The sequence below is a fragment of the Triturus cristatus genome, chromosome 1_2 (genome assembly GCF_964204655.1).
Source record: "Triturus cristatus chromosome 1_2, aTriCri1.1, whole genome shotgun sequence".
NCBI lineage: Eukaryota > Metazoa > Chordata > Amphibia > Caudata > Salamandridae > Triturus > Triturus cristatus.
In genome coordinates this window covers 516738123-516764430 of record NC_140580.1, presented here as the reverse complement: position 1 = coordinate 516764430, position 26308 = coordinate 516738123, and the positions used below count along the sequence as shown (strand labels likewise).

The 26308-nt window shown below is 42.9% G+C and overlaps 1 protein-coding gene across 5 annotated transcripts in view; it reads left to right on the top strand.

Moving 5' to 3' along the window:
- Positions 1 to 26308, top strand: part of FANK1 (fibronectin type III and ankyrin repeat domains 1) — a 1120241-nt gene that overhangs the window by 815300 nt on the left and 278633 nt on the right. For all 5 annotated transcript variants that reach the window (XM_085606240.1, XM_085606238.1, XM_085606242.1 and 2 more), the window contains one exon: positions 4874 to 4939. In XM_085606240.1, the coding sequence (XP_085462366.1) occupies positions 4874 to 4939 (66 nt within the window). The remainder of the gene's footprint in view (positions 1 to 4873; positions 4940 to 26308) is intronic.

The following is a 26308-nucleotide window of genomic DNA, read 5'->3' as shown; positions in this document are numbered from 1 at the left end:
ACTGGGCTATCTATCAATCCTTTTCTGCAGTGATGGTCTCCATTTTGGAGTTCCTGGCTTTTGAATTTGCGAGTGACATCATGGACGGGAAACATCCATTACAACACAGTCATTACAATGACCTACCTTTACAGCGCAACTGTTACAACGCAACTGCCTTTACATCGCATGCCATTACAACGCATGTCACTACAACGCATACCATTACAATGCATGCTATTTCAACACATTATAAGGTAAGTAATGGAGATTTGTTTTGTATTAGGGTGGGTATGGGTTTTGGGGTACATGGGAATAGTCATTTTTACCCCTATGCTATCTAACACTTTCCCTACTGTTGCACTCACTGGAGTGAGAATAGTGTTTTTTACCCCTACACTATTCCACAGTTACCCTACTGTTGCTCTAAAAGTATTATGCATTGTAATGGTATGCGTTGTAATGATATGAATTGTAATGGACTGCGTTGTAATGGTAGTTTTTAAAAATGCGTTGTAATGGCATGCATTGTAAAATCATGCGATGTAATGTTAGTTGCGATGTAAAGACTGCGTTGTAAAAGCATGTGTTGTAATTGCCTGTGTTGTAACATCATATATTCTCATGGATACCTCCGACACACCATAATTTGATTATTTTTTACTAAATTAACATGTTCGTATTTTGGTATAATTCTAATCTTTTTTTAACATGCTTAGTAGACATGCTTTGAATGGAGTTGAATTGTGTGGTGTGGAGTGGAATTGTGTGGCACTGAGTGGAATTGTATCATGGAGTGGAATTGTGTGGAGTGACGTGGAGTGGAATTGTGTGGCCTAGAGTGCAATTGTGAGGTGTGGAGTGCAAGTGTGTGAAATGGAGTGCAATTGAGTGGAGTTGAACTGTGAAGCATGAAGTAGAACTGTGTGAAGCGGAATCGTGTGGAGTGGCGTGGAGTCTTATTGTGTTGAGTGGAGTCGTATTGTGTGTTATAGAATTGGGTGGTTGGAATTGTGTGCCGTGGAGTTGTCTGGTGTGGAGAAGCATTGTGTGGCGTAGAGTGGAACTTAGTGGAGTGGAATTACTTGGTGTCAGTGAAATTGCGCAACTTGGAGGGGAATTGTGTGGAATGGAGAGGAGTACAGTTGTGTTGAATGGAATGGAATTGTATGGAGTGAAATTGAGTGGAGTGGAATTGTGTGATGTGGAGTGGAATTGTGTTGTGTGAAGTGCAATTGTGTTGAGTTGAGTGGAATTGTGTGACGTGGAGAGGAATTTTGTGGAGAGGAATTATGTAGTTTGGAGTGGGGTGGAATTGTGAGGTTTGGAGAGGAATTGTGGAGAGTGGTATTGTGTAGTTTGTGTGGTAAGGACGTGTATGGCATGGAGTGCAATCGTGTTGTGTGGAGAGGAATTGTGTGGTGTGGAATAGAATTGTGTGTCATACAGTGGAATTATGTGGAGTAGAATTGAGTTATGTGTCATAAAATTGTGGGGACTGTCGGGGCTTGGAATTATGTGGTGTGGAGTGGAATTTTGTGGAGTAGACTTGTGTGGTGTGAAGTGGAATTGTGTGGCATTGTGAGGAATTGTGTGGCTTGGAGTGAAATTGTGTGGAGTGGAATGTGTTGCATAGAGTGGATGGAAAATGTGTGACATGTAAATGTGTGGGCTGGAATAGGGTAGTGTGCAGGGGAATTTTGTAGCCTGAGCAGCGGATGCACACTAATTAAGATGACTCAATTTGTTCTTGGTCCATGCTCCATAGACAGAAAAGGAAGTGATAATTGGTACACCTTTGCCAATTATGAGGCAGTCAAAGAAGTGTGGCAAATATGCCAACTAATGGGAAAGAATGGGTGGTCTCCAAGCCCTCTATAGTAAACATTATCGCTCACAGTAGACTGCTTGTGAGCTGTTGGCAGGAGAGACCTAAAAAAGGGAGTCGGGATGCCTCTGACGCAGGAGCCAGTCCAGGCTAGTTACATCATCATGCCGATGTACTGCTATGCGGCGTTATACAGCTGGTGGATACGTTTAGGCAATCTACATCATTATGTTAAAAGGCCAGCACAGTGTGTGACTAAACTAAAAAATAAATTGCTTTATAAGTATTGTGCAAACAAGATAGTAAGTACCAATGCTGCTAATAATTACTGTAATAAATATAACTGTACCAAAGTAAAGATGAAGGACCTTTTTTCAGCCAAGTTAAAGAATGCAATTAGCATTAGATATCCCATATGTCTCAGTAAAAAATATTATGAAGACTGTGTAGACAGTGTGGCAAAATAACACTGTTCCTAATAATAACTGTGAATAGAGTAGCGCCAAAGGATATTCCAGCTAATTTCACAAGACACTGTTCATAGCTTATTATGCTCCACATTTATTTGTAGCTATAATGTTGGAACAAGTATGGACGACAGAAAGACTTATTGGTCAAAGCGGGCCCAAGGCATTTCATCAATTAGTCCCAATCTGTGAATCTGTCTTTATTCTTTCGCTAGTAATCTGCTGATGGAAACTATGGTGTGCAGGGGATTATTTCTATAATTTTCATAGTGCCTTAATTCCCAAAAATGGTTAGTTAACTGTGCTAAGAAGCCTGGTAGCAGATATTACTGCGGTGTTCCTCAATGTGGATCCTAATCTTCCTGGCTGTCATGTCAATATATTTTAGTGCACATGAGAAAATGACCAAATAGACCAAATGATCACGTTTGCAATAAGAGTATTTTCTTAGCTGTTATTGTTTACAGAAGACCAAAACAACTTCTTCAGTGGTGCTTGTGTGCCCACAAGTAAAATGCCTCATAACTGGCAGAAGGCCCCAAATGGTTTGTTGTTCATTGGTTGAAGTGTTTGTCGGTCGTTGATATATTATATATTTATATTAGACTACACCCTCGTTTGAAGGATAACAAACGTTTTGGTAGTCACATTTGTACTGTATTTAAGATCTCTCTATGTCTTTTGATGACTATTTTAACATTACAGATCAAAGAAAAGGTGGTTGGTTACACATGTGATTCTCTTATGTTTTGGACGTATGCTTGGTTCCTACTGAGCTTCACAGATATTATTATATGCTCTTTTTCTTGCTCGTTCAATAATCTTATTTGGGTATTTCCTGTTTTCTAGTTTCAAGGTCAATTGTTCTGCTTGCTTGCAAGTGCCATTTCTATACAGGCATAAATATGTCTAAATGGTAAATACTCCCTGGGAGCCTGGGGTTTGAAAACTATCGAATTTCAGTAAATTGTTGCAGTCAATGGCATTGGGATATACTTTTGTAATCCACCAGCCTTCCTGTGGAATAATGCTAAATCCAAAAAGAAAATATTAGGGTTAGACAGTGTATGAATTCGTGTACATAACCACCCTCATACACCTAGAGTTCTAAGTGCAGCCACCTTCATACACCTAGTTAGGATAGGGGGTAGGCAGAGTACAGGGCCCCTTTCTCTTTCTTTTGGACCTGAAAAATGCCTCTGATCCCCTAGTTGGCCACTTAGGGCCAGATTACGATCTTTGGTGGAGCAAGGGCGGGTGCAACTGCTGCACCTCTGTACTACCAACAGTCCCCGCCACCCGCCCACCAGATTAAAAGATTTGTATAGTCTGTCTGGCGGGCAGTGTAACGCTCCCACGGCAGTGCCGTTTAAAAGGCTCATTGTGAGTCTGAAACAGCAACGCTGCTGGACCACCAGTGCACGTTCCTGCACAAGAAGAAATGCACCATGTCATGCATTGTTTCCTGTGCAGGAACCTGGGTGCAGAAATACAGGGGGCCTAATATGTACCCCCCTGCAATCACCCCCGTGCACAGGGGCAGGAAGGGGCCCTGTAGGGCCCCCTTTCTTTACTCACCGCCAGCAGTTACATGGAGGGAGAACCTCCATAAGACCGCAGGCGGTGAGGAACGTCGTTATATGCACCACCAAGCATATTGCAGCCCTCTGACCGCCATGGGACTGCCAGGGAATGGTGCTTCCCTGGCGGCTGTGGCGATGCATTGGCGGTCTAACTGCCAGAGTCCCAATAGGTCGGTCGGACCAACGGTGCGGCGGTGGCTTGCCCGCCACTGACGCGCCCCCATGAGTCTGGCAGACCTCAGACCGCCAGACTCGTAATGAGAGCATTATTGTAAGCAGAAACATGTTGATCACTTGAAACTACTATAGAGACAAAAATACCCTAAAACGTCCTTCTTTTCATTTTAACTTGAGCGTCGAGAACATTAATTATTAGGATTCTTTGTTCACCTTTTGGTAATTTTAATCGTATACATCAAGAGGTCCCCGCAGGTGCATCTATCTTTTAAAAAGAATGGTATATTTAAAAAAGAACTCGGATAATTGGAAGCCATTGAGCCGAACAGGTTACCCTGCCTGCCCTACGTAGAACAAAACCCGATGATCAAACATGCCACATTACTGGGTGAGGGATTTCACGTCCTGTGTACAGGATCGTTGTAGAGCTAGGAATCTTAGCACTTGCATACCTGTGAAGCGCCATACTTTTTGTTTTACTTGTGTACATTGCAGTTCAGATGGCCCTATGAATTCACCACATTTACTCTCATCTTTTGATGATTTGGGATGGCATGTTAAAATAAAACCTTTTGTGTTTGCCACGGCTGTTTAATCTATTTACAACGTAAGTCGCCTGCAGGAAACAAAAAAATGTGCACTAAACGTTTTCCTGGGTAAGTTGCAACCCTGTTATGTCACAGAAAAGATCGTGATCTGCTGTGAATTATTGACTACGGACTATATTTGAAATTGTGTTTATATTAAACACAAATTATCTGTTTATACATCTGAACAAAAGGTCTGTGTTAGAATTTCTCCGATACATTTAAATGAGAATGTCTGTTTTCTTTACATAGTCTCGTCACTTTATTGGTTGAGAATGGTGCAGATGTGAAAAAGATGAACGGAAGTGGAAAAGACAGGTATTTAAAAAAGATATCTTTATTCATTGTTTTAAAATACGTTTCATATTGTGCACTTTTGTCACTTTTCTATTGTGTCATCTTTATTGGTACATTTGATTCAACTCTTACAACAAAAACCCATAACTTAGAAGACATCCGTTCAACATTCTATATCACAAATCACTTGCACACTGTTTGTATTTCTCATACTAGTTAACAGCGTCGATGACTCGAGGTGTTTGTTTTTGCTGGTGAGTGAGCCCAGCTTTATCCTTGTTGACGTATGTATGGGATCTTACACCATATCTGTTTATGAGGGTGAAGCGGATCAGGGGTGGGCAGCAGCGGCTGGCGTCAACGGGGCGTGTTTGCACGCTCAAATAAAATGTTAAAACATAACAAATAAATGGGCGCGCATGAAAAAATAAACTACAAATATATTTTTAATGAACTTACTATACGATAGGACATCCTGCACCGGACCTCTCGCGACTGCAGCTCGTCCGCCACAAGGAAACTCCCTAGACCAATCCTGGAGGTGCTCTTATGTTGTGAGAGTAGTGCCTCGATTGTAGAGAGCGGCGTCACTAGGCACTCCCTAGCGGCCTGTACTTACTCTAAACCGGCTGTCTTAAGACAGTTGGGTTAGAGGTTTCAAAGTGTTCATGTCTGGCTGGCCCTCTCAAGACAGCCAGCCAAAGGGACATGCACAGTTTAAAAGGTGCATATACTGCCCACGTTCCTCCTTGCTCCTGTCATTCAGAAGCGCCCCCTCCCTGACGCTCGGTTCCATATGACCATTTTATTTTTCATCTCGGGGCTTTGGGGTGATTTTTAAAGTGGTGCGACTCTCCTCCGCTCAAACGGAGGAGCCGCCCCTGGGAGTGGGTAGTTTGTAATGGCGAGGGTAATGAAGGGAGTAGGTATTTGGCTATCATGTTATGTTATGATATGTTATGTTAAGATACATTTGTAGAATGCACATTCACCAAAGGTCTCTTGACGCTATTGTAAAAGCACTATCAGGGGGGTGTATCATCTGCTCAAAAGTCTATTAAAATAGCCAAGTCTTTAGATTTTTTTCAAAATTATAAAATAATCTGCAGCTTGACAGATTGTGCAAAGCAGAAAATTCAAAATAGTGGAGGCTAACACCGCAAAGCTCCTCCCTCCCTATCTGTTCTTCCGATAATTGGCAACTATTAATTAGAATAGGCAGTTCATAGATTGTGAAGAAGAGCATACTTTTTAATCTTAACTGCATCAAAGTTCAGTTCTAAATTGTTTAAACAGTTAAAGACCGTACAGAAAAGTTAAAATTATGTCCTTTTATTCCTTGAAAGCCAGTGCAATGTTTTTTAGCAACTGTGTCGCCTGAGTATGTCTTGGGACACTTTAAATTAGCCTAGCTGCCTCATTCTGTAAGACTTGAAGCTTATGCAGGTCGGTGATTGGCAGGCCGGCAAAAATCACGTTGGCATAATACAATCTGGATAGAATAGTTGCTATTATTAATACTCCATGTGCTTCAGAAGTCACTATGGGGGCTATTTTTCTCATAATTTGTAATAGGAAGGTGCATTTGGACACCAGAGAGATCATCAATCATGCCCCTCAGACTCTTAAACGCTGATGAGGGAGGTGGTAACGGACCTACATCAGAAGGCCAATAGTGTTGATCTTAAGCGTTAATCTTGTGTTTTTAACAAGAATACCTCTGTCTTGTCAGCTTTTATCCTAAGTTGGTTCAGCTTCATCCAACCAGAAATTTATCTCATGATGTCCTGAAAATGTGCATGTGCTGAAGGTGTACCATCCAGATGAAACACTGAGTATCATCCGCGTATTTATAAACATTGCAGCCTCTATTTACCCATTCAGCGATGAGAGTCCTCATAGGAAGATTGAATAAATAGGGAGACATTGAGAAGCATTGAGGGACCCCTCCTTCCAATCTTTTGGCCTTGGATGTAAAAAGCCCTAGTCTTACTGATGGAGTGTGGTCCACAAGAAATTATTCAATTTCATTGGAGTATCCCTGCGCCCTTCACTTGATCGATCAGTATCCTATGATTGAGCATGTCAAAGCCTGCGAATAGTTTAAGCAGTACCAGTGGTGCATCTTTCCCCTGCTCTTCTTTCCATCTTATATCATCTATTACAGATAGTAAAACCAATTCTGTGTTGTGCAACAAACAAAATCCAGCTTGAACAAGGTGCAGGAACACCGTAACCTGTAGGTACTTACACAGTTCAGAGGCAACATAGGCCTCAAGTAATTTAGCTGAAATGGGGAGCAGAGATATAGATCTGTAGTTTTTTTTTATCTCTATTGGATTCAATCCTTGCTTTTTCAATAATGGAACCTGCCCAGAGTTCTCAAGAGGATCAGAAATGGCTGGGCCCAAGTCATTTTTGTGGCTCTGGATTGGGCATGTAGAGTCTGGTATCTCAAACTTCTTGGCATGAGCATTTAGTCCTCTGATCAGGCTGCCCCTTTGGGACGATCTTCTGTCACAGCAACAGGGCAGGGTTGTTGTGTTTCAATTTAGATACCCGTACATAGGTTTCCATGAATCATGTCCTTATATAGGCACAATTCGCATTGCCCTTATTTAGGCATAGAATCCCAGTCCTTATTTAGGCATTTGCCATGCTATCCAAATACAGGCATGGTCACCTACATCCGTCCATCCCACGTCACAACGAGTTCTTAGAAACCAGACCCTTAAGCCATCGGGACTTTCCCTAGCTAGGATTATTGATTTCTCCAAGAACTCATCTATTATGCATGAACTACTATTCCTTAGGGGTTCATCCATGACTTTTTGCTCTGCCCGACTTTACGTCAATGCTAGCATTCCTAAGCACCTTCAGGGTATAAGTATGCCTTCCCTTACCATGGCAAACTACGTCACGGCTCGTCACGACTTGACTGCACGGTTCGCCACGGCAAGTTCGGAAGAGAATCCAGCTTCCAGTGTTCTGACTCCCTTCGCGAGGTGTTAGAGTTTGAGACCCGGAAAGAGATTCCCACCGCTCTCATTCTAACTTATGGAGTTGATAAGAACCTATAGGGACTCTTGGCATACAAAACTTAGTGTATATCATACTATAGGGAGCAGCACCTACTCTTACCTTAGCTAAAAGACAATGCTATTGCAGTATTATTTCTTCCTACTGTTTACGCTATGCGTATTATATCTTGCTTACTGTCTAATGATTGTAACAGCTCATATCTCTTACACGTGAAACAAGACTGTTCAATAAATCCTTTTATCGAAACGCCCGTCTTTCTATTTCTGTGTAACTCTGAAAAAACTAAGCATGCACGATTGACTGAGTGAAACTGTTATCTATTGTTTCCACGATTCTGAGACGTGTTCCGATTCTGAGGGAAACAAAGTTGTCATGTTTATGCGGTTGTCAGAAACTAATCCCTTCTTGTTCATTCGAGAAGTTTCTAGTGACCTCTGAGTTAGCTGGCACACACAAGTAATTAGGTTTAATGTACTCGATAGGAGCATACTGACCTTAGTCCTATGCAAAAACTATAGTGTATATTATTCCAATGCGCAGAGCCTATAAGGGAAATAGGAACTACATTACATGGCGCCCAACGTTTGGTAAGGCACTAATTTAATGCTAGATACTGAAGTAACTCAGTCGTGCTTTTCTCAGAGACCCCTACTCATAATACTCCATAAGACGTCTGGAGTGGGTAGAGATAATATCCGCCATAGCTGAGTAGGACGAGAATCCTATGTATTAGCTGTTTGGTTTGTTCAACGTTGAAGGATACAGTGTTCCAAATTATTGTGCACCTTATCTTTGTTTCCTTGAAACTTGTTCTACATTTTTCAAAAAAATAATGAAACTGCGGCTGACCAAGTAGCAACAGCTTTTAATGCTACAGGTTTAAATGAAACCGATGAGGGTGTTCTAAACATCCCTCCAAACTTAAGGAGAGCCATCACTGTAAAACTTATATAACATGGCCTAACACCAAGAGGTGGTAGAACAGCTTTTGTGATAGAGGCACATGAATCTTTTCAGACAGGTATTCTATTCCTGGATTAAATTCCCAGAATCAAATCCAGTAACGCATGTGTTTCACTTCTTCAAAGAAGATGAACTACCTGAGGAATGCATTCCCTTCGAGGATATTGAAATTCCACTCACATACCAGGAGCATCAGCTCTAGTTTAAAGGCACCCTAAAACATTTAAATCACATTACCAGGCTCAGTACACTAGGTAGACCAGGAGCAACATGGCCGATTTTAGCCGGCTACACTCCTCATCCTGATATTGAAGCAATGTCATATAAGGAATTACTTAATCAAATACAAGAATTGATAGAATTACACAGTTAAACCACAACTGTCTGAGGGTCCTGAGAAGAACTCAATTAAACACAACCCTACATCTTCTAAAAAGAAGTGGGAAAATAACAAACAACATTCAAAAGAGATACGTTCTCAATCCCGAGGTAGGTCTCCTCAAAAGGAGCCCTCTGACAGGAGGTATAACTTCAGGAATAGGGATAATTTGAAAAAAACTGACAGGTATCAAGATACTGATACACGTTCCTCTCGTACCTTTCAGACATCTTCGCAGACATCCGAAAGAAGAGGACGGTCAGATCACAAAGAAGAACGCGTGAAGTCCAGAGACGATCAACACACTCAGAAAAACAAACCAAAACCTCAATTCACTAAGAAAAAGGTAGCAGGTCTGAAGATCAGACATGCCGAGAATTCTGAGAACAGAACTCAAGCACGGAGAATGGGCTCAGACAATGCTGGACAGTGCAGTAGAAGTAACAATAGCTCGCCAGAACCTGAAGGAACTTCTGGAGATAGTGGACTTGAATGAGTACATCACAGTTGAGACTGTGGACACCAGGGTTAGTTCTCCACAAAAGCTATATGAAATAACACTCCGGATGGAGGGATACATACCAAGAAAAGTGAAAGCTCTCTTTTGGGAAAAACTTGCAAGGGGTTATGATATACTTCTAGCAGAACAGGATTGGCCACCAGAATTTGTCAGGGAGTGCCCACATGGCGAAGACATCATTATGCCAGCCTTCTCCAACCATGTTCCAATACACCTAAAATATACATATGCCAGGAAATGGGCAGTTGCCCAGGCTCCAGCATTATACAAAAATCATGTAGGATGGGATGAGGACTCACCTCACCATAAAATCCAATTAAAATGTCAACCTACTGCACAAAGGCAGTACCCAATTAAGCAAGAAGCTAAAAAACAGGTCAGAGAGATCTTAGATCAACTTGAATACCAAGGGGTGATTGAAACATGCACCTCATCAATAAACAATCCTTTGTTTCCTGTTTCCAAACACATATCGTCTAGTTTTGGATTACAGAAACCTAAACACTTGTTCTAAAACTTTTGCAGTACAAAATGCACACAGTACAGCACTAACGGATAACATTGTGAGTAAAAAATATAAAACCACATTGGATATTTCAAATGGTTTCTTTTGTAAAATATAGCACCTGAAAGTAGGTACTTGACAGCTTTCTCAATAATGGGGACCCAGCGTCACTTCTGTCGACTCCCTCAAGGGTTCAAGAACAGGCCGGGGTAATTCTCAGCAAGAGTAACAGAGTTAATACAAATTTATGATGACGGGGCATTGTCATACGTAGATGATATCTATCTGACAGACGATGACTTGGATAGGCACTTGAACAGGGTAAATAACATTATACTGGGCTACAAATTCAATTAAAAAAAAACAAGAATTGCCCATCTCAATGTCCTTTTCCTAGGGTATGAGTGAAGGCAAAAGCCTGGCAGCTAACTTTTTAAAAAAGTGTGCACTGCTCCAACCTCCAAAAACGCAGAAAAATTTAGTCGATTCTAGGTTTCCTAAATTTTGGAAGAACTTACATTCTAAATTACGCAGAAAGGGTTAAACGTCTCTACGAATTAATCAAACCTGATTTCAAAAACAAAGATTGGACACGGGAACACACAGAAATCCTGCGTTCACTTCAAGCTGACATGTTAGCAACCAATCACTTACAAACACGCATAAATGCACGCAATTTAGTGATCCGAATAATGTCGGGTCAATGCGGATTCACTTACTTAACTTTTCATGAAGGTGAAAAAATACCAATTGCATACAAATCACATTTGTATACACAAGCAGAAATGCGCTTCACTTCGACAGAAAAAATTCTGACAGCATTTCACCCGCTGTAGCAAAAGAAAGAGCTCTAGCTCAGGGGAAACGCATTATTGTCGTAACTCCAGTACCAGCCTTAGAGGCAGTTACAAAAGCAAGCATTCCAAATGCAAAAGCTTTGCATCCAAGATGGATACAATGGGTTAATTCTCTTGCTGCAACAGATGTTGAATATGTTTTTGATCCTAATTTAAAAACACAATCATTCCTGCATTACAAACACGAATGTCCTCTGCCTATTGAGATTCTCCCTCTTGACCAGTATGAGTTTATAATTTATAATGACGGATCAGCACAATCCGCTATGGGGAGTAAGCAAGCTTACAGTGCAGCATGTGCGATCATTAAAGGTCATATGCGCAATGAAAAATTCCAACCGATGGTCACTAAAATACAATCTCTAGGAGATTGTACAGCTCAGTGAGCTAAACTACAAGCATTCAAATTGGCACTGGAAATTACGGATCGCAAATTCCCCACACTTATTTATTTTTTTTCCTTTTATTAATGCAATCTCACATTTCAGATACATACATATAATATAGATTTCAGATGAGGTAAATGAAAATCCAATTATTCATACAGAGGTTAACTTACACTTCCTTACGAAAAAAATCCTTACATGTACACGGGGAATACAAGAGAGGGAGAAAAACTTAAGTAAAAGAGAAGGAAAAAGAGAGAGAAAGAATAGGCAGAACAACATTAATTTCATATTATTCCTTCATGTACTCAATCATTGGACCCCAGATTGACAATCCAAGTTTCTGCTTCTGTACCCCCTTCAACGCATATAAACTATGCTCCAGATTGAAAATAACCAAAAATCTAGCTCTCCGAATTTCAAAGGTTGGGACCTCTTTTTTAAGCCATAAGGAGGCTATGCAAAGATGGGCTACTGCCACTGCTATGAAAATTAAGTATCTAAAATCAAAAGGAGATTGTCCTTCCCTTACATCCCCCCCTATATCCATTAACATAACAGATGAAGAAATATTAATTTTAACTCCCGTAATTTCTGAGAGAAACTTTTCAATATGATCCAAAAGTTGAGTCCTACATGTTAAAAAAATATGCATGATATCAGCCCCATCTGTCCCACATCTAAAACATTTCCCATCATTGGGCCCCCCATTTCAACATCTTAGCAGGGGTATGGTATAGATCAAAGATGGTTTTAAAATGTTGTGTTCTTAAATTGGCTGATATTAAAATTCTCCCTGCCATAGCAATTTATTGTTCTATGCATATTTCCTGCTCTCCCAATCTGTTTCTCCATCTTATGTTTTGGGTTTCCAAATCATTTCTCTGTATGTCCAAAAGACACCTGTAAATTACACCTATGCATTTTTTCCATCTAACAGCCTCAAATAATAAGTATGGCTCTATTATCCTTTGTTTCTTCAACAGAAAATCCCTCATCTGTAGAAATTAAAAAAATTCCGTCTGACGGAGTTTAAATTCATCAGCTAACATCAGAAAGGAGAGCAGATCTCCATCCTTATGTAATTTATCTATAGATATAATTCCCTTATCCTTCCATATCTGAGCTACTCTGTCAGTGAAGACAGCAGGGAGTAAGATTGGTGAATTTATTGGAGTGTAGAAACAAATCCCCTCAATTTGTAGCTTTTTCCGCACTACTCTCCAAACCTTGTAGGCAGCACTTGCTACCTTAAAGCGCGTCCTCTTAAAATAGTTATAGTCTAATTTTTTAAACCGAGAATTTCTTACTCTGCCCCTAATACCATCTGATATATAGAGGGGTATTCTGCAGGGTTAATAATGTCTTCGCCAGTAAGCATTATCCTGATGTTTTGCAAAATACATGTATAATAGTAAAATGTGAAATCAGGTACCGCCCATCCACCTTTCTCTTTTGTTAAGGACATATAGTGCATCGCCCTTCGCGATTTCCCTTGGGCCCATAGAAATCTCATACAACACGATTGTAGTTGCTGAAGCTGCACCTTAGATAGTTCCAATGGGACATACCTAAAGTAATATAAAACTTTAGGTAAAATTACCATTTTTAAGACATTACATCTTCCAACCATTGTGAGGTATAAACATTCCATTTTATCTAGTTGCTTCTTAACACTCGAAAGGATAGCATTCCAATTAATTTTAACCAATTCATCCAGGCACACCCTGATTTTAATCCCCAGATAACTAACTTCATCTGTCACTCTGGGGTCTTGAAAACCGGTCTGGTTAGTACATAATATTTGTGTTTTAGATGCATTGAGCTTATATCCAGAGACCATTCCAAATTTATATGCCATTGATTCTATCTCTGGGATTGCTGAAGCCGGGTCTGATGTTACCACCGCCACATCATCTGCAAATGCTAATACTCTCAGTTGTTGCGATCCGCATTCAGCCGCTTTAATTCTCATGTTACATTCTAACATGGTTAAGAATGGATTTATATATAAAGCAAATAACAGTGGAGAGCACGGGCAACCCTGCCTGGTGCCTCTTGTTATATACACCGGTGCCGACTCTATCCCACTGATGCAGATTCGAGCTTTAGGGGTCTTGTATACAGCTTGAATTGCTTGAACACAGCCAGGGCCAAACCCCATAAATTGCAATGTCCCCCAGAGAAAGCTCCACAACACATGGTCGAAAGCTTTCTCAGCATCTAATAAGACTAACCCTAAGGCGGTGTCCTGTACTTTAGCCTTGGCCAGCAATGCTACTAACCTGTTGATGTGATTTACCGTCTCCCTCATGGGTATAAACCCATGCTATTCTCAGAGATACTAGTGGGGTGATAACATTAGCCAAGCGAGTAGCTAGAAAGAGATTGGCCGATATGACCCTGGGAGCTCTGGTGGTTTATCCTTCATTCTGAAAACAATAATATTTGCATCTTCCCATGATGGGGAGCTACCCCTATCTGTGCCTGTTGCAGGATGGTCAGTTCAACTTTTAATTCCTGAAAAAATGTTTTATATACTTCCAGAGGTAACTTGTCTGGACCCGCAGCTTTACCATTATTAAGATTATTTATTGCTGTTTCTAAATTCTTCCATCATGATAGATTCATCTAAAATCTGCGCCTCTGTTTGTTCCAGTTTGACACACTCTATATCTTTAAAGAATGTATCTATAAACTCATCCCCTTGATTATCTTCTGTATGTAACTCTCTGTAAAATGAGTGAAATGTTTCAAGTATTCCCTGTGGGGTTTCCAATATATTACCTTGTGTATTCTTCATCCTTAGAATTCTCTGTGCCACCTCTTCAGACCTTAACCTTTGTGCCAAGCACCGCCCAGTAGTTTCACCAAATTCATATCTCTCTCCCTTAAACTGGTTATACTTTAAAGCAATTTCTCTACTCCAGTGAAGGTTGATTCTTGCTTTACATCGAGCGACCTCTGCTTGTGACTGGACAATATCCCCCCCGTTGCAATCTTTCGCATCAATTCTATCTCTGCCAACCTAAGCTTCCCATAGAGATCTTGAACCTCAACTCTAAGTTGTCTCTGCTTATGAAGCCCATAGCTCAACGTCTCACCCCTAAACCCTGCTTTTAGGGCATCCCAAACAAATGATTGTGAAGTCGAATTATGATTAATTTCCAGGAATTTCCGAATCCAATCCTTCATATGATTTATGTAATTGACATCTTTTTATAAGTTTACGATCAAACGAAAAAGCTCTCTAAAGAAACATTACTATTACACCAAATTAGGATATCTATCACTAATGGTCCGTGATCTGATGTGATTGTTGGGTAAACTTGTATTCAGGCACCCGTTAATAATTCTGGTGGTATAAAAAAAATAATCTAATCTAACCAATTTATTGTGGGATAAGAAAAAAATGTAAAGCCTGGGTTTGCTATCTGTAATGTAGGCGATGCATCTTTCAAGCCATGATCCTCCACCAAGTGTTGTAACCCCTTGAAAACTCTTGGTTTCCTGCCTATATAGCTTTCCCATCCATCCTGAAGATCATGCCGATTTAGGTGAATATTGAAGTCACCACATAGAATCAAAGGGGTAGGCCATGAAGATAGCTCTAAATTAAGACCTTCTAGCACTATGGCTTTGTCAAAGTTAGACCCATACAACGACCAAACAGTAAAAGTTAGATCCCCCTCTTAAATTCCGTGATTACCCAGCAGCCTTGGTTATCAACCATTGTTCTACCAGTGCTTTGTATCTCCCTTTTTGCTAAAATAGCTACTCCACGAGTAGTGGTGGACTGTCGTGTGCAGGCAAGTACTGTAAACCCCAATTCTCCAAGAACCCTCCGCTTATCCCATGAGATATGAGTCTCTTGGAGACATACTAAATCCGGCTGCATCATTCGTATTTCCGCAGCTACTTTTTGCTGTTTCATATTGTTATTCAACCCACGCACATTAAAAGAACATATCCGTAAATTGCCCTGCTTCTTTTTATCCCCCATCTTAAGTTTTTTCCATGCCTCTCCATTTAATAACCTTATCTCCTGACCTCCTTATCCAACTTCTCATCCTCATCTTCAGTATACTGTGAATTGCATTTCCTGTTTTACCCTCCACCCGTTCCCGAACCACCCCCTCCCCCCCCCCCCCCCCCCCCGGTAACCAGAAAAATGGTTACAACCCACCCCCCACCCTCCCTATAACAAGGCTTTAGGACCAATGGTCCCGGTAATGGACAACTAAACTCCCCCAAACCTCCCCCCCATAAGTCTGACAAAATAACAGTTACTTGACTAGTAATAATTTCATACCGTCAGCCTACGGGTATAAGAAAAAATCTTTAAACTGCCAACGTGAGCCCTGCTTCTTTAGGTCTGTTACCTATTCATATATACCATGTTTACATATACCCCTAAATCACACACAGATCAAAAACGTCAAAAACAAAAGAAAATACCATAAAAAAGGTCTTGGTACATTAAAGGCTACCCGTAGATAACAGTATGTCATATACTTTTAGGGGGAAAAGGAGCAGCTTTAAATATCCTCTACCCTGTCCCTGATAGACCTAGACAATGGATTGCAGATGTTCGTTGGCTTTCACTTCCGACGTAAAAAAACGTGTCTGTTCTTTGTAGAGGACCTTCAGTGTGGCTGGCTTCAATAAGAAAGCTTGAGCTCCTTTACTTAGGAACTAATTGATGAGCTGCCTCAACTTCCAACGCTTCTCCACTGTCTGGTGACAGAAGTCCGGTCTCACAAAAAATTCCGATCCTTTCCCTTTTCTTCTTCTATCCGGTCGCGCTAACTCATACACAGCTTGCCGGGCTAGAAAGTTGTTAACAGATATTAATATTGCTCTGGGTCTGCTCGAATCTTGTCCCGGTCTCACTCGCTGAGTAAATGGAAATCTATGTGCTCTTTGGATTTCTTGATTCCAATCCCACTGTGCCAATTCCGGAAAGGCTTCTGAAAACATATCTACCACAAATGTTCTTGTATCTTGGCCTTCAACCTCTTCTGCCACTCCCAAAATTCTTAAATTATTGCGCCGTAGGCGATTTTCAAGATCTGTAAGCTTCCATGATATGTCGTCCTTTGATGTCTGCGCCCATTCCATCATTGTTCTCTGAGCTACTAGTTCGTCCTCAATTTTAGAAATCCGAGTTTCCGCTTCTGTGACTCTTTGCGCAAACTCAGAGCAAGTTTTTGCCATCTGCCTTATTGAATTTTGGAGTTTACGATATGCCCCTTGGGTTCTTTGACTCTCCAGATGAGTTTCCTCCCTGTGGGCCATGATGGTCTCATATATCACACTGAGTGATATCTCTTCAGGTTCCCTTATCTCAACCCCAGCCCGTTCCTCCGCTGTGACACCTCCATGTCCTCCTGTCCCAGCTGAAAAGGAATAGTCCCATGCTAAAGCATCATCCCCTCCGCGTCCCCTTTATCTCCTTCATCCATATTGGCTTTATCTATATGGCCTATGTTGTTCTGGACTGTCCAAGGGGCAGCTCTAATGTTGCTTGACTCACTACTGGCTGATGCCCTCATAAATCCCATTTTAAGCTCCAGATCATCCTCATTACCTGACGAGTCCGAGGGGTCGGAGAGGGAGAAAAAATCAGCAGAATCAATTTCTTTAGCTGGGTTTTGCAGGGTATTGTCCCCATCTACCCCAGTATTCAATGAGCCCGTTCCTTTTACACCCAATGTGGGAATTTCAATAGCAGGTGAACCCGCCGGGCCTTCACTGGACACAGTATCTGGTATACATGAGGTGGCATTTGTTAAGTTATTTACAAGAAGTCCAGATTGCTGAATACTAGGGGCCTCACTACAGTCCGTCTCAGGCAGCACAATTGGCAGCATGCTCATGCCTTTACGTGCTTCCACTGTTGCCCCCTCAATGATATCAGCATTCAACTGCTTTTTGCCTTTGCTCGATAGAAACAGAGCAGGTATACTGCGCTAACCACCATCTCCATTGTCCGCCCGTTTTTCCTGTGGATTTTCAATCTCCTTAGTACTGCCATTCTTTGTATTTCCCAGCGGCTGGCCGATTTTCCCCACATACATTGTTCCGACGGGTGTGCGAGTTCTTCCTCGAGCCGCCTTCGGGGGCATTGTGTCTGAGCCCGCAAGCTCATTGGGCTTCCTTGCTAAGCCCCCAGCGCCAAACCTTCCTCGCGCCGCACACCGCAACAAGGAGAGCCGCCAGCAGAGACCCGCGGATCGCCGTACTCTACTCCAAACAACCGCAGCCAGAAGGGGCATAACCTCCAGAGCCGCTGGTGAGTCGCATGATTTTTCCCCGGCAGATTCAGCCACAGATTCATGGCGTAGGTTCTGGGGGGAGAGTTATGATTGTTCAGCCCATCGGCCTCCTCGCGGCCGCCATCTTGCCTTTTCCCCAATTCCCCACACTTATAGTGTGCGATTCTTTTTACGGTGTTCAATCATTTAATGAATATTTACAGAATTGGCTTCAAAATGGTTTCAAAGATGCAAAAGTTGGCATAATCGAGCATAAAACACTTTGGGAACAAGTAGTTCAGTTGTGAAACGGACTACAAAACACTCACGTGATACACACACTGAGTCATCAACGTGATGGCGTTCACGTTGCGGGGAATTCATTGTATGACGAAGCCGCAAAGGGGGCTGTAGAAAAAGCTTCCGTAGCTGCGACCACTCGTTCAAAAACGAAAATAGACAGTGAGATATTGTTGGCTGTCAATGCTTCAAGCAAAGGCAGTGGTGCAGCATTAACTAAAAAATTTCCACTCAAATACTCGTTTATATTTGATGTGAACAACGTCCCGTTTGCTCGAATCCCTGGAGTAGGGGATAGGGTAATTCCAAACATAGAACGTAGATTAGGGCTAATCCTAGCAGCACATGAAGGGATAGCCTCTGCCCATGCAGGTGTTTCAGCCACAGTATCGTTATTAAAACAGAGATATTGGTGGCCTGGCATTAGGAAACAGACCAAAAACTTTGTTTTGGAATGTGAAATATGCCGAAAGATGAAAGTCTTTACAGTGAAACGTCCTGCGCAGACACCCCTGTTAATTTCAGATAAACCATTAGCTTGTGTTTACCTGGATCACTGCGGTCACTGTGTTTACCTGGATGGTAACTATAAATATATCATGGTCGCAGTGGATTCATGCTCAAGGTTCCTATGGATGTGGCCTCAGCGCTCGGCTGACGTTCGAACTATTATATAAGATTTGCGAGTCTTTATCTGCACATACGCAGTAGGCGCGCTACACTCTGACCAGGGCCCTGCGTTTAGCTCACAAAGAAGCCATGGCCAGCTTGGGCGTTGCATTGCAGTACTCCTCTCCATTCCATCCTGAGGGAAATTCTGTTGTGGAAAGGAAAAACCGGGACATAAAGCGGTCTATAACAGCTAGGGTATTGGGTTCGGGTGATGGGTGGTCAAACATCTTTATGGGGTCCAACGCTCATTAAACAATTTGCCTAGAAGTTCTCTAGGGGGGTCACTCCATATAAGGTCCTATTTGGGACAAGAATGTAGGTTCTTGATCTCGAATGTAACGGCAGAGTGGTGGAAAATAAACCATTTGATATCAAAGATCGTTTGGCTGTTTTACAGGACTTAAATGAACTAAGATCGAAACAAAGCAACGTGTTCCTGAAACAAACCACCACTGGGGATAATCCAGCCGTCCCAGCAAGGCCTGTCTGGATCACAAAGCTTGGGGATCTAGTCAGAGAGAAGATCATGGACAAGAAGGAATTTGGGCCTTCTTACAGACAACCAGTACCTGTCCTAGCAATCCACGGATCAAGAACAGTACTTCTGCCGCCCCTTGCTGGTAAAAAGGAGAAAAGATTTGTGTCCATCGACCTCATCAAACCACACTATGTGGCCAATACTAAGCAGTAGGCCTTGTGGACTCCGACCAAGTAGCAGACACACTCCTCTTGTTACTATCCAAGAGGTTCAAACTGAAAGACTCGTCACCAACAGTAAGAAATGAAGGACTATGCAAAAATGCTATGGCACTCGTTCCTCTTGAAACCCAAATAACAGTTCGTCCTGATACACCTGCCTACACCAACGTAGCAAGTGATCCACTGGTTCCAGCGATTTCAACGAATCCTGAAGCAATATCTACCATTGACGGAACAGCCTCTGGCTATTTCATTAACTTTGATATGTTTTCTGAGGATCCCAGCAAACCTGAAACAACGCCAACCAAAAGAACATTCAAAGCACAAGACTTCTTTCATCACGTGAAAAAGACTTATCTGGTTTCACCATGGATTGAACTATGGATTATTTCTGGAATAAATGTGAACTTACTTTTGAAACCACACAAATCATCCCATCGTGAAGCAAGAGCCTTGTCAGCAGTGAACATCACAGCCGTTCCTATACAAGACGGTTTAGTTTGGGACAAAACAGATTATGATATATTCTGATCTAGAAAGGTCTGCTGCATTCCCTAACCATGAATATTTAGAGGTTTCAACTGACTATGAACAGCTTTTTTGTTATAATCACTATGGTCATCATTTCTTGCATAAATCAGCAACAGTTAGAAATGTATTTATGTATAACCAATGGGAACATTGTCCTACACCACCAAGGGGTAGCTCAAAAATGTTTGCAATGAAGTTTCCATATTTTTCAGGGTACAATATATCCAATCCAGAAACATTTTACTTTAAAAATGTGAACAAAACAGGAATGAAAAATATGTTAACTAATACAAAACAGATTTATTCTGCAGCCTTTATTGCCGAACTGTCTAGACAGGGTTTCGAGTTTTGGAAAGACACAATTGACACAAAGTTTGTCTGGGGTACAAAAGATTGGCAAGTACAGGGGCTAGAAGCTTTGTTTAGAGCCTGCATCATCCCACAGCAGATTAAGTTTTTGAATGACACTGTCCAACAAACGTCTTGCCTTGGGTTAGCCAAGATCAAAGACATGAACACACCGTCCATACCTGCACCTGCAAGTAATAGCACTACACAGGGGTTGGTCGACGTACATACTATTTTACAAAACAACAGATCAGATTCCGAATGGACAAAATGGTTGCTCTGGCCCACAAACACAAACATCTGTCAAAAAAGATTCCTGAACAAAATACAAGGTTTAACAATCAATAGGCCAGACCCACGATATGTTCAAAGACAGCATCCAGGGGTAGTAACAACATACAGTGTAGGAAAACTATGCCTAGATTGGCTGAAGATATCTACACTAGAGGATGTGAAACAACACTTATCTTTACTTAAAGAAGACGCAGACCGTAGGGAATTCTTGCTAGGTCCAAGAAAACCGCGTCAAAAATGTTTCATAAATGCCGGCATCTATGCTGCTTATGATGAAATATGGAAGGTTACCCAAGCAGACGCTGCAGAAAGAATACGAGCAATTGATCGTATTAAATTAGAGAAATCTCTCACTGTGGTCGATAGTGGGTTAACGACTCTGTCATCCAGGATATATTCATTTTGCAACATTTTATCCTCTGCTATAGACATTGTGGAACAAGATTTGGTCCTGCAACGTCATGACCAGTCTCAATTACGTTCTATTCTGTTATTAGGCTGGACGCTACAAAACTTGCGTGCAGGCTATGTGCCTTGGCGTTTCATCAACATGTCTTCTCTGTTTTCTGATTACAATCTCACTGATAAACAGATCGAACTGGCACAAAGGGGAGCAAAGTATACAGTGCTGAGCATTGAAAAACTGGAAAAATTGCCATTTACGGTAGCAGAAAAACAAGCTACAGAATGGATCATACATGGCAAAATAACTCTGCCTGTTACAACTTTCCATTTTCAGTATTGCCTTAGACACATGCCAGTAGGCAAATATGAAAGGTTGGGTAAAGAATACATCCAGACATCCTGGGATTTACCTTACACACTCAGATGTTGGAGTGGGGGGCGTGAAGTGTTTATTAGCGGTACACACTGTGAAAATGCCCTGAGCGGTTCACTCATATGTCAGGATATTAGTTTACACGGGGCCCGTAGCGGTTCTACTGCAAATTTATCCTGCCACCTGCAAGGTTCACCAGCCGCTGTGATTAATCCAACGTTTGGACAACTTTCAAATGGGAGTTACTTCATGTTGAATGATCAGAGCTGTTGTGGCATGTTGCCAGGTATCCCATATCTAGTAACTGTTACTTCCAGGGTCACTTGCTGTATGCAAGTCTTGTTCCCCCAAATAGACACAGTTAGGGAGTCGCCTTTGTGGCCTTCACTGAATATCTCTTCTATACGAATTGATACATTAAGCTGAATAAAAGCCACTCTTTTACAACAAACTGTACCTTTGACCTCGGCCAAAGAAACCTATGATCTACAAGTCGCAAGGACTTCGGCTGAGAAACAGGCTCTGTTAAGGACAAATTGCCCTACATATTTCACAGAAATGTTGGGACGTATCTTAAACATGTCTGATACGAGCGGTATTGTGCATGTATTTAAGACCGTATGTTCGGGACTGTTAACACCTTTTCACTCAGTCCTCGGAATCATTCCAAACTTCATGCACTCGATGTTTGGAGGTCTGCCGCGAATTCTTTTTTACATTTTTTTTTTTTTAATTGACATTTTGTTAAGATACAAAACATTTCAGCAACATAACAGGCCAGTTTGTTGTTACAGCAATACGGAATGTGGCTTAGTCCCAATACATACATTTGTACAGAATGCAATAGTTGGTCACGTCGCGCTTGCACCTTCGATTCATGAGAACACTAACCACCCAAATCCAAATGCTTTTTGACCGCAGTAGTTGAACATATGAGTTTACAAAACACAGAGTAACATAGTACTTCGCTGGGTTTGTTCAGGCCTAATCAGACATTTACAATTATCACCACAGTCCTCAAGGAGTTAAAAGCGGGGGTCTGCCCCAGAGCACGTGATACCCGCTAGCCCTCCATATCTATTCCGCAGTCTGCGTGTCACCAGTTTGCTTCCCCCAGCAAAGTCACTCTGCCCCTCAAATCATGTCAGGAATGGTTCCCAAATGTCTAGAGGCCGGGAAGTGGGGGGCATAAGTTCCCAGAATGTATTTAACTGTGTGTGGCCGTAGGTGACATCGGCAATCCAACCCTTAATTGATTGTGCCCTCTTCCTACCCCAATGTACCACAATTTGGCGCTTAGCAAATAGTAGCAGCAGATGGGAGATGGAGTCTCCGACACTCCAACAATGTGGCTCACTGAGGTAAAAATTCTGAACCAATATTCAGCTATCATTGGACAGTCCCATGCCACGTGTAGAACTGAAGCAGGGAAATATTTGCAACGCCAACAACTATCATCCTCTCTGAGTCCCATACGATGCAGGTCTATGGGTGGTCTATAAAATCTGTGCAAATATTTTAAATGAATCAGTCGGAGCCTGTAGTTGGGAGAGAGCTCTTTAAGTTGTCCACAACAGAAGTCCCATTGTGGTTCGGTTAGTGGGGTGGGAAGATCTTTGTTCCAATATTGAAGGGATTTCGGCTTTACCAATGGGGCAGTGTTTTGCACGTGTGTGTAGAGTCACCTGACAAGTTTACGGGGAGAGGGGGATCTTAACAGGTTTTCCAATGCGGGCAGAGCTGGGGGAGCTACCCGGATGTCCCCGCAAAGGGCACAACATGCCGCTCGTATCTTATGATACAGGAATAGCTCGGAGAAGGGCACCGTCTGACCCTCGTCTGCTGGAGGGGGCCTAAATTCGTTTTTGGGAAAGAAATCAGTGAAGGTGTGAAGTTGCATTTTCTGTTCTAGTGTCTTGCTAATCCCATCTCCGATACAGGGCAGCATTGGGTTCTGTGCCAGCGTGATTGAGGGGGCATACAACACTGGGACTCCCGCCCGTTTACGCAGCTCATCCCATGCCCAACGTATCGTTCCGGCGGTGTCTGCCTCCACGGGGACGCCGTGACGATTTACAAATAGCCACTTTAAGCGGGACAGGCGCAACTGCGTCTAGCTCTACTTCCACATGGGGTTGGAAGGGCGTCGGTGTACCCAAAAGTGCAAGAATTGGGCCTGAGCGCAAAGCACATAAAGGTGCATGTCCGGAGCGCCCAATCCTCCCTGACGCAGCGGGAGCGTTAACATGTCCCAGGATACCCTAGCCTGACCACACACCCATGCCAAGGAAATGAGATGCGACTTGAGAGTGTTACAAAAATGCAGCATGAGTGGGATCGGAATATTTACACATAAGTACAGAAATTTGGGCAGAATGACAAATTTAAGCCAATGCTATCCTCCCGGCGAGGGACAACGGCAGCTTGGACGATATCTTAACCTTTTCCTCCAACCACACGGCAGCCCGCCCATAATTCAGATTCCAAACCTCCTGTGTATCCCGACTGATCCATATGCCCAAGTATTTGACCACCTCGGCTTCCCACTTTAGCGGGTATTCGGAAGATACCCGTGGCGTGCCATCCGTCAGGGAAAATATCACAGATTTTGCCCAATTTACAAAGATTCCAACCAGGCCTCCGAAACGGATAAACTCCCTCAAAAGTTGGTCTAGATTCTCCTCCGGGTTAACAAGATAAAGAGTCACGTTGTCTGCATACAATGATATGAGCAGGCTCCTGGAGCTAAACCCTATACCGCGTGCCGTATGATGTTGCCGGATACGGGCAGCCAGAGGCTCCATTGCTATCGCGAACAGTAGCGGGGAAAGGGGGCAGCCTTGCCTTGTGCCGCGCTATATAGGAAAGGGATCAGACAGTAATCCGTTCACCCTGATCCGAGTGCTGGGTAGGGTATATAATAACCGTATTCGATTGATGAAGAGCGGACAACCCCATACGGCCCAGTATGGCAAACAAATATGGCCACTCGAGTGTGTCGAAATCCTTGCTGGCGTCTAAAAAAAAAACACTGCAGCGTGAACCTCTGGGTGCAGATATTGCAAAGCTATAAAGATAGTACGTAAATTATGAGAGGTTGACCTCCCTGGGATGAACCCTGACTGATCCGGGAGCGCAACCATAGGGAGCAATGGTTGTAGCCGATTTGCAATTAGCTTAGCTAGGATTTTAACATCCACATTTATCATCGACAGTGGTCTATATGAGTCTACCTCCGATTCTGGCTTCCTGGACTTTAACAAAGTAATAATTATGGCTTCCCTCAAGGACTTAGGCAGTACTCCCTCCTCCAGAGCCTCCTCATATACCGCCAGCAGCCTAGGCGCCAATTCCTCATCATATGTTTTGTAAAAAGATGTGGTCAAACCGTCAGGTCCGGGGGCCTTATCAAGCGGTAAGCTTTTTATAACCTGGGCGACATCTTCGGGAGTGAACGGGAGATCCATATATTCTCTGTGGTTGTTGTTGAACCAAACTAATGCAATCGAGTCCAGTAAGGACTGCATCCCCTCGGGGCAAGTATCCTGGGTGGCAGTGTAGAGGTGGGAGTAAAAAGCGGAGAAAGCATTCAGAATTTCTACCGGACCATTGACAGCGGTATCTGGTGCGGTGTGTATTTCATGGATATATGTGGTGGATCTAGGCGGTCTAATCATACCAGCCAGCGTGCGTCCTGGCCTATCCCCCTCCCCGTACCGCCTCGCCTCCGCATATGTTCCAAGGAACTTAACCTCCAGCTGCGCCTCCTCAGAGAAGTCTAGCAGTTTGGCCTTCAGGAGGCCGACAGTGTCTGGGTCGCCAGTGGAATGAAACCTCTCCTCAAGCTCCCTTATGTGAGCCTCCATGGAGGCCATCATGCCTCTAATTGCCTTCAACACTCCCGCCTGTCTGGCGATGCACTGACCTCTAATGACAATCTAAATGCCTCCCAGAGTGAAGCCTCAGTGTCTACCGAACCTGTGTTCAGAGTGAAATACTCAATGGTATCCGTCCGTATCTCCTCTTTAAAGGCTTTGTCAAGTAGGGCATGTGTTGGTAGGCGCCAGGTGAAGGCGTGCGGAGGCGAGCTCGGGGTCGACAATTTCAACGAGCATGGAGCGTGAACCGACAGTGAACGCGGCATGTGCACTACATCTGAAGTCCAAGTGGCTACATCCCGAGATACTAGCCAGAAATCCAAGCGGGACCATGCGCTGTGATGATCAGAGATGCAGGTGCCCTCCCTGATCAAGGGGTGTCTGCTACGCCATATGTCGATCAAGTCTCCGTCAGACATTATAGTCCTCAGGGCAGCGCTAGCTGTAGGGTATAAGGAACGGGCAGCTCCCCACCTGTCCAAGTCATCATCTAGGATAGCATTAAAGTCGCCTCCCCACAGTATCGTACTGCAGCCTGTCTGCCTGACTTTCGTCTAGATATTGCTAAAAATCTTGGGGGAGTCTACATTAGGGCCATAAACGGCCACAATAACCATGTAGACACCGCACAAAATCCCTTGTATAAAGGCGTATCTTCCCTCGGGATCAAATGCACCAAACCCTCTCTCCAGTCCAACCCTCGCCTGATCAACACAGCCACCCCGCTCGCATAATTAGAATATACAGAGGAGTAAACCTTTCCCCACTGGCCATGTCGGAGCCGCTGTGATGGCGTAACATTGAGGTGCGTCTCCTGCAATAAGCAGATATCTATATTATGTCGGGATAGGTAAGCATGGACCAATCTGGATTTTCTACCGTCATTGAGCCCTCGAATGGTCCAAGTAAGGCAATTTAATGTGTTAGTGAGAATGTGTGCAGTGCGCACTCACAGAACCTATGTGGGCAGCGACGACGAGG